Genomic DNA, 8,847 nt, shown 5'->3' with positions numbered 1-8,847 from the left:
AAAAAAAAAAAAAAAAAAGAAAGAAAGAAAGAAAAAGAAAAAGAAACAAAAGCATTCTGGTTTTAATAGTGGTATTTCCATTTACAAAACAGTAATGCTTGATCGCTAAAAATATCAAATCCTAGAAAACACAGCATTTCTGCATGTGACATTGTTTTCAAACAGTTATTGGCCATTTGGTGAATTTGATAAATCCAGTTTTTCTGAAATAGATGATTCTTATGTTAGTTCTGGTTAGAAATAACGCCAAGAATAGTTTTTATGTTTTATTTTCACATTGAAAATCAGTCAGATATAGGGTTGGGTGCGGTGGCTCATGCCTGTAATCCCAGCACTTTGGGAGGCTGAGGCAGGAGAATCACTTGAGTCCAGGAGTTCAAGACCAGCCTTAGCAACATGGAAAAACCCTGTCTCTACTAAGAAATACAAACAGCCGAGCATGGTGGTACACGCCTGTAATCCCAGCTACTCAGGAGACTGTAGCACGAGAATTACTTGAACTTGGGAGGCAGAGATCAAGAGCTCTGCTGAGATCTTGCCACTGCAGTCTGAGAGCAAACCACTATAGTCCAGCCTGGGCTACACAGCAAGACTCTGTCTCAATTTAAAAAAAAAGTCAGATTTGCTTCAGCCTCAAAGAGCATGTTTACATAAAATTAAATGAGCGTTTGCAGCGAGCCGCCCTCTTTTCTAAACAGGAAACGGGCTAAGGAGACTACTCAAACTCGCATATGAACTTACTGGCCTGTGCTTGATGACGTGACCATGTGCAGCTACAAGGAAGGCTGGGAAATGTAGTCCTTTAGTTGGGTGGCCATTTACCAAACAAAAACTGGGTCCCTTTTTTCACTTTTTCTTTTTTGAGATGGAGTCTCGCTCTGTTGTCCAGGTTGGCATGCAGTGGCACGATCTTGGCTCACTGCAACCTCCACCTCCCAGGTTCTAGTGATTCTCCTACCTCAGCCTCCAGAGTAGCTGGGACTACAGGCATGCACCACCATACCTGGCTAATTTTTGTATTTTTGGTAGAGACAGGGTTTCGCCATGTTGGCCAGGCTGGTCTCAAACTCCTGACCTCAAGTGATCGGCCCACCTCGGCCTCCCAAAGTGCTGGGATTACAGGTGTGAGCCACTGCACTGGGCAGGTAACTACATGTTTTTGAATGCAATGGATATGTTTGCTGAAATAGTAATCTTATAATAAATGTTCATTGAGCCCTTACTGTGTGGCAGGCATAGTTCTAGCACTTTGCATGTTCCTAGCAACAATTCTGATGTTGATACTGACAGCGTATCTGTTTTGCAAGAGAAGACTGAAGCACAGGAGGTTAAGCCACTTGCTCAGTTTGTAAGGGTTGAAGCCGGGATTTGAACCCAGGCATCTGGCTCCAGATGCTACTGCAGGGGAGAGCGCCAAGATGGCCCAAGTCTAGGATGGAGAAAGAGGGCAAAGCGGTGGCCACTTCTTCCAAAATATTCCTGAGAAGCCAGAAATCCTGACGGTTGTTTGCCATCCCCTCCATTGAGGATTACAGTAACACACTGTTGAACACTCTGGGCAAACCAAAGTAATACATCTGCTTTCTGGCTTTGGCCAGTGTGTTAATTTGCAAATCCTGAGCTAAGTCATTGAGAAAGGCCCTTCCACCTTCAAAATGCCAGATTCCCAAGCAGCCCCCGCCCTCAAAAAGCTTCAGTCTCAAGGTATGTGCCTGCATGCACCCACACAAGAACAACCTTGAATGAAGGGTTCATGGGGCCCCGATGAGGACACCTGAGGCAGCCAGAGGTCTCCTGGAGGATGGGATCTTGTAGAAAGCTTGGATGTGGACAGAAGAAGGGGCAGCACTCCAGGCCGGGGGGACAGCAGAGGCAAAGGTGTGCCACTGCTGCCTGGGAGCTCCCCCTCCCTCCTTGGGTCCTCTTGGCACCCCCAGAGCAAGGCTTGCCTGTGCCGTTAGTCAAGTCAGCTTGCTAAGGGAGGGAACAGAGTCTGAGGCCCCCAGAAGGGAGGAGCAGAGCCGACCTGCTAGCGGATCTGACTACGTTACACCCCAGGAGTGGCTCTTCCCAGAGAGGAAAAGGCGGTAGCCAGAAAGGCAAATGAGCATTGGGTTTGCTCAGTGGAGGTAGGAGGAAGGAAGTCGCAGCCCTGTGGGCAATTCCGTGTGTGGGAACCGTGCTGAGGAGCTGTCAGGGATTCTGGAGGTTCCTGCGTCAAGTGTGGCCACAAATTGACACTCCTGCTTTGTACTAGAAGGAAGAAGTATGGAGTTAAAGACTGCAGCTTGAACTGAAAAACCCTGGCCAGGCCGCATGCTGCAGGGAACCCAGTCCAGACCCCAGGAGAGCCCCTCTGCCCCTTCGGACCCCGTCCGTCTCCCATCTACAAAACGTGGACATTGGCCCAGTTGACGTGTCTCTACAAAGAGGTACATATACCACTGGTGAGTTCAGTTGATACCTGGTGGAGGAATCTTTTCTCTTTTTAAAGTTTCATAGTCGTGGATTAATTCTCATGTGAATGAAACAAAAATAACTTTGCCACCAAACCTGACGTTTCGCGGCAATGGTCTGTAACCCTTAGTGGTGCTTGCTGTACACTGGGACTAGGGGAAATAACATATTCTCACCAGCATACTTACATCTCATCACAATCCACAGAATTCATACCATCACTGTCCCCTACTTACAGATGAGGAGATGAGGCCCAGAGAGGCAAGGTCACCTGCCCAGGGTCACCCAGATTGTAAGCAGCAGAGCCAGGGTCACACTCAAACAGCTGGGTCCAGAGCCTCACTCCTGGCACTCCCACATTCCCGCTCAGACTAAAGATAGAAGAGAGTTAGTAACAACACAGGTGGGCTGCCACTGGTAGCTGCCAAGGGGGTAAACAGATGGCAGAATGGTTCCGGAGGGCTAGACGAAGTGGCCTCCAAAGGCCACCTAGAGAGTTCTGTAATTTCAGGAGGCAACAAAAGCCAGATTGAAATTTTATTTCAGGTAACCACATATTTGCATCAGGTAATATGTTTACATGGTTCACAAATCAAAGCTCTATTAAAAGATAGACAGAGGCATCGCCAACATCCCCGCAGTCCCTATATGTGTCCTTCAAGGCTGCCTTGTACCAGTACAAGCAAAGAAAACATATTTTTCCTCCTCTTCTATGTCCAACAGGCAGTACGGATTTTCCCGGTTCCGTCTACCTGCCTTGATTTTGTTTCAAGATTATCAGTATAGCCTGGAGACCTTTCCTTATCAGCCAATAAGATCTGCTTTCCTTATTCCTTATTCCTTTAAACAGGTGTGTGGTATTCCAATAGGTCCCTTGAATTAGCCCCTTCTCTGTTGATAGCCGGAGAGGAGAAATTTCCCATAACTTGCTATTATCAACAAGGTCACAATCTATAATAACCTTGTACACGAGTCACTTTGTCAGGCTTTGGGACAATCTCATGTTGGGAAATGGCACCCTGGAGTGGCTTTCCTATTGTGAATGAAGGTGATACTCTTTTCATATGTTTAAAGCTTATTTGTACCTTTTTCTCTGACTTGTTCGTATCCTTGGCCATCTGCTTTGTGGGGTCTCTTTGCTTTTGATTTTTAAAAACTCTTTACATATTAGGAAGATGAGCCCCTTGTGATTTATGTTACAAATATTTCCCCCACGTTTTCATTTAACTTTTGACTTTGCTGTTGGTATGTTTTGCAGAAGCTGCTTTGTTTGCTTTTGTGTGTTGTGTTGAATTTTTTATTTTCATGAATCATGGTTAGGAAAGCTTTCGCTTGTTTTGTGCTAATAAAAAGCCAGCTTGGGCCAGGTGCAGTGACTCATGCCTGTAATCCCAGCACTTTAGGAGGCCAATGCAGGCTGACCACGTGAGGTCAGGAGTTCCACACCAGCCTGGCCAACATGGTGAAATCGTGTCTCTGCTAAAAATACAAAATTAGCTCATGTTGTGGTGCACGCCTGTAATCCCAGCTACTTGGGAGGCTGAGGCAGGAGAATCACTTGAGCCCAGGAGACAGAGGTTGCAGTGAGCCGAGATCATGCCATTGCACTCCAGCCTGGGTAAAAAGAGTGAAAGTCTGTCTCAAAGAAATTTTAAAAAAGCCAGCTTGTTCACAGGGAGGGTAGTAATATGAGAAAACCCGGGGCCCCAGATCACAGCGTCTTGCTAGGTGGTGAAGTTGAAATTACTCATCTGCTGTCCTTCCCTGCCAGCCCCGTTGCAGGCTGATCTGGGGAGGCCTCCGGCCCAGGGCAGATACCGCCATGGCCCTCCTCATGCACCTGCTGGTCTGCATCTTCGGAATGGGCTCCTGGGTGACCATCAATGGGCTCTGGGTAGAGCTGCCCCTGCTAGTGATGGAGCTGCCCGAGGGCTGGTACCTGCCCTCCTACCTCACGGTGGTCATCCAGCTGGCCAACATCGGACCCCTCCTGGTCACCCTGCTCCATCGCTTCCGGCCCAGCTGCCTTTCCGAAGTGCCCATCATCTTCACCCTGCTGGGCGTGGGAACCATCACCTGCATCATCTTTGCCTTCCTCTGGAATATGCCCTCCTGGGTGCTGGACGGCCACCACAGCATCGCCTTCTTGGTCCTCACCTTCTTCCTGGCCCTGGTGGACTGCACCTCCTCGGTCACCTTCCTGCCCTTCATGAGCCGACTGCCCACCTACTATCTCACCACATTCTTTGTAGGTGAAGGACTCAGTGGCCTCTTGCCTGCCCTGGTGGCTCTTGCCCAAGGCTCAGGTCTCACTACCTGCGTCAATGTGACTGAGTTGTCAGACAGCATACCAAGCCCTGTGCCCACAGGGGAGACTGACATCACACAGGTACCTGGAACCAGAGCAGCACTTGGTTTGCTCACAAGTGTAGGGGAAGGAAAATCTGCTCCTCTCTATCCTTCTAGGCTCTTCGGTCGGTCTATGAGCTAAACTGACAAGGCAGATCAACAGCAGGAAACCCATTTGAATTACTTACATACCTACGCATGGGGGCTCTCCCCTTAGGTAGGGGGTTCTCTGCTTAGGTGAGTCTCTCCCCTTAGGTGGGGGGCTCTCCCCTTAGGTGGGGGTTTCTCCCTTTAGGTGGGAGGCTCTCCCCTTAGGTGGGGGGTTCTCTCCTTAGGTGGGGAGATTTTCTCCTTAGGTAGGGGGTTCTCCCCTTAGGTAGGGGGCTCTCCCCTTAGGTCTCCAGCTAGCTCAGTCTCCAGCTAGCCCCTCCTCTGAATATGTTTGTGGTTGCCACTGCTGTAAGGTAGCTGAGTGATAAAAGGTGTAGCTTCCCCGTCAGAAAGCACCCAGTGAAGTCTGGCTTTGCTACATTCTCCCTGTGACCCTCAGGGAAGGGACAAAGCATTCTGATGCCTCAGTTCTGTCTAAAATGGGGGATGATGGTCCCACAGCACAGGCCTAGGAGACACAGGGACTTATCCATGCGCAGTGCCCATGCTCAGTGGCAGTCAGTGTGAGCAGTCATTACTGCCACCTTGTTATTTATTTATCAATTATCCATTAATAATAACACATAATCTGTATTCTGTATTCTCACTGTCACGATTATTGTTCTGCATTCTGACCCCGCCCCCACCAGGGATCTGACTGACCTGTCTTGTCCTTTGCAGGGAATTCCCAGAGCTTTGGTGTCCACTCTCCCCAGAACGGCAGCACCGTGGTCCCACCTGGAGACCCGCTACCTCCCCGCCCACTTCTCGCCCCTGATCTTCTTCCTCTTGCTGTCCTTCATGATGGCCTGCTGCCTCGCTGCATTCTTTGTCCTCCAGCGTCAACCCAGGTGCTGGGAGGCTTCCGTGGAAGACCTCCTCAACGACCAGGTCACCCTCCACTCCATCCGGCCACGGGAAGAGAATGACTCGGGCCCCACCGGCACAGTGGACAGCAGCCAGGGCCAGGGACACCTAGAGGAGAAAGGAGCTCCCTGCTGCCCGGCCCACCTGGCCTTCATCTATACCCTGGTGGCCTTTGTCAACGCACTCACCAATGGTGTGCTGCCCTCTGTGCAGACCTACTCCTGCCTGTCCTACGGGCCGGTTGCCTACCACCTGGCCGCCACCCTCAGCATTGTGGCCAACCCTCTCGCCTCCCTGCTCTCCATGTTCCTGCCTAACAGGTGTGCCCCCGTCTGGCCCTAGGGAATCCTAGAGGGGGAGCACTTCATTTCAGAACCCAGAATTCCAAACCTGCCTGGTGGGTTGTACGTGCAGTGGTTAAGAACATGGTTTTGTGAGCACCCAGGTCCAAATCCCAGCTCTGCCACTTGTCAGCCGTGTGTGATAAAACAGATCGCTTCACTTCTCTGTGCCTCAGGGACATTTATCTGGAAAATGGGAGTAGTAACAGTTCTACCTCCTAGGACTGCTGGAAGCATGTTATGAGCTGATTCTATAAAGCTCTTGGAGCGGCACCTGGCACATAACAGGTCCGGCCTAAGTGTCGACCATCATTGCCATCAGTCCATGAGGACAGCAGGCAGCCACTGGGGTTCCCATTCACAAGGGGAAACCATAAGGCTTGGAGAAAGAGCTTGACCTGGTCCAGTTCCCAGGATTTCAGCCCTGCCCTCCTGCCTCTAACCTCCAGCTGGTTCCCTTAGAGCCACGGTTGTAGAAGAACGGCTGGGCAAGTTGATAAAACACAGATTGAACCAGCTTAGCCTGGGACCTGGGATTGCAGTTTTTAGTAAAGAACCCAGATGGCTCTGAGGCAGGGGCTTCCCTTCTCAGGGAAGCCTTCCCTCACGGGCCTGCTCAGACCCACTCTCCCAGCCCAGGGAGGACGACACTGAGGACAGAAGAGCTAGACAGAAAGCTTGCCAGGAAGCTGGATTTTCTACCTTAGGGCCTAGAAACAGGAAGGACGGTGGAGGATCTGAGAGAAGCAGGACCAAAGGCCCAGATCTGCAAATCCAAGAAACCCTAAATATTAGAATTACAGAATCTGAGTCGTGGACTCCAAGAACATTGGAGCAGAAAGAGTCTTTAGGGGCGTAGGCAGACCCCTATCTGTTCTTACCCAGGGCATGGACCAGTCTTAGGGTTCTGGAGACTGGAGAGTGGGACCCCAGGGACAAGGACCTCTGAGGAAGGACAGTGTCCTCAGTTGTCAGATGTAGGTTCGCATGGAAGGCCACCTACAGAGGGATGTTCCTAGCAGCAACAAGCCAGCTTCCAGGGCCCCTGGAGATAGCAAACCCCACGTGCAGAGGCGGGTAGCTGAGGCCAGACAGGGAGGGATCCCCTGAGGTAGCACAGAACACCCTGCTGTACCAATGCCCAATCCAGCTGTCTTCACTTCAGCCCAGCTTCCTGGCCAAGGCTGGGGGTGTCGCAGGAGGAAATGGCAGCAGGTAAACACCAGGTGGGCCCACAGCTGAGCCAGGCCCTGCATGCTCTGCTCCCGGAGATCACATAGCCTTGCAGAACTGCCATTTGGAGCCTCAGAGACCAGTCTCAGCTTAAACAGTAGAACTGAGATTTGAGGCCAGGTGTGGTAACTAACGCCTATAATCCCAGCACTTTGGGATCACCTGAGAGCGGGAGTTTGAGGCTGGCCTGACCAACGTGGAGAAACCCCGTCTTTACTAAAAACAAAAAATTAGCCAGTCGTGGTGGCACATGCCTGTAATCCCAGCTACTCAGGAGACTGAGGCAGGAGAATCACTTGAACCTGAGAGGCAGAGGTTGCAGTGAGTGGAGATCGTGCCATCACACTCCGGCCTGGGCAACAAGAGTGAAACTTCATCTCAAATTTGAAAAAAAAAAAGAAAAGAACTGGGATTTGAACCAGGACCATCCAGTGTCAGAGTCCATTGCGCTTTTCTTGCTTGGGTTCCAGGCCCTGCGGTTAAGGCTGGGGACGACTCAGGCCGCTCCTGCCCTTTCAGGAGCCTCCCTGGCCCACTTGAGTCAGGCGGCCTGGAATTTTCCACATGAGTCTAACTAACCCTGGAGACACTGGCGATCCACACGGCCCTCAGGGGCAGGGGGACAGCGGTCAGGCTTCTCACCTCCTCCACTCACCTCCCCACTCTCTCTAGGTCTCTGCCGTTCCTGGGGGTCCTCTCCATGCTTGGGACCTGCTTTGGGGGCTACAACATGGCCATGGCGGTGATGAGCCCCTGCCCACTCCTGCAGGGCCACTGGGGTGGGGAAGTCCTCATCGTGAGTATCCAGCCTGGGGCGGGGGGGACTGCTCCCAATCCATGCCCATCACCTCCTAGCCAAGGCCTGGTAGAGCCTGGGCACAGCGCTTTCCAGCGAGCAGAGTCTGTGGGGCTCTCCAGGGAAGCCCCAGGTGGGAGGGGTGCCCCTTCCGCATGTGGAAGTGGAGGCTTGGGGAATCAAGGTGGCTGGCAGGCCGCTTCCCACCATGTGTACCTCAGCAGTGGACTTCTCTCAAATGCCCTTGACTTGATCATGGGCACATGAACCCAGAAGACCACTGGGCTCTCCTTTGCCCCTGGGCGGTCAACTCATGGGACCTGTCAGCCCCGCAGCATCACTCCCAGAAGGCTCTCCTTGCACCTGGGGAGTATCCCATGGGTTTCCCTGAGCCCTGGGAGAGTTCTTCGTCCTGGCGCTCAGCCCGCAAACCCCGTCACTCTGCATCTCTTACCGCCCGTCCCTGCAGGTGGCCTCGTGGGTGCTGTTCAGCGGCTGCCTTAGCTACGTCAAGGTGATGCTGGGCGTGATCCTGCGTGACCGCAGCCGCAGCGCCCTCTTGTGGTGCGGGGCGGCGGTGCAGCTGGGCTCGCTGCTCGGAGCGCTGTTCATGTTTCCGCTGGTAAACGTGCTGCGGCTCTTCTCGTCTGCCGA

General features: G+C 52.0%; 1 protein-coding gene across 1 annotated transcript in view; it reads left to right on the top strand.

The window, feature by feature from the left end:
* Positions 1–8,847, top strand: part of SLC52A3 (solute carrier family 52 member 3) — a 25,945-nt gene that overhangs the window by 6,820 nt on the left and 10,278 nt on the right. Inside the window, exons 2-6 of the mRNA XM_017511413.2 lie at positions 2,258–2,447; positions 4,229–4,846; positions 5,638–6,143; positions 8,070–8,193; positions 8,663–8,842. Coding sequence (XP_017366902.1) covers positions 4,280–4,846; positions 5,638–6,143; positions 8,070–8,193; positions 8,663–8,842 — 1,377 coding nt within the window. The 5' untranslated portion in view covers positions 2,258–2,447; positions 4,229–4,279. The remainder of the gene's footprint in view (positions 1–2,257; positions 2,448–4,228; positions 4,847–5,637; positions 6,144–8,069; positions 8,194–8,662; positions 8,843–8,847) is intronic.

Source organism: Cebus imitator, unplaced genomic scaffold, assembly GCF_001604975.1.
Source record: "Cebus imitator isolate Cc_AM_T3 unplaced genomic scaffold, Cebus_imitator-1.0 Scaffold18, whole genome shotgun sequence".
Lineage (NCBI taxonomy): Eukaryota > Metazoa > Chordata > Mammalia > Primates > Cebidae > Cebus > Cebus imitator.
This window is presented reverse-complemented; position numbering and strand designations above follow the sequence as displayed.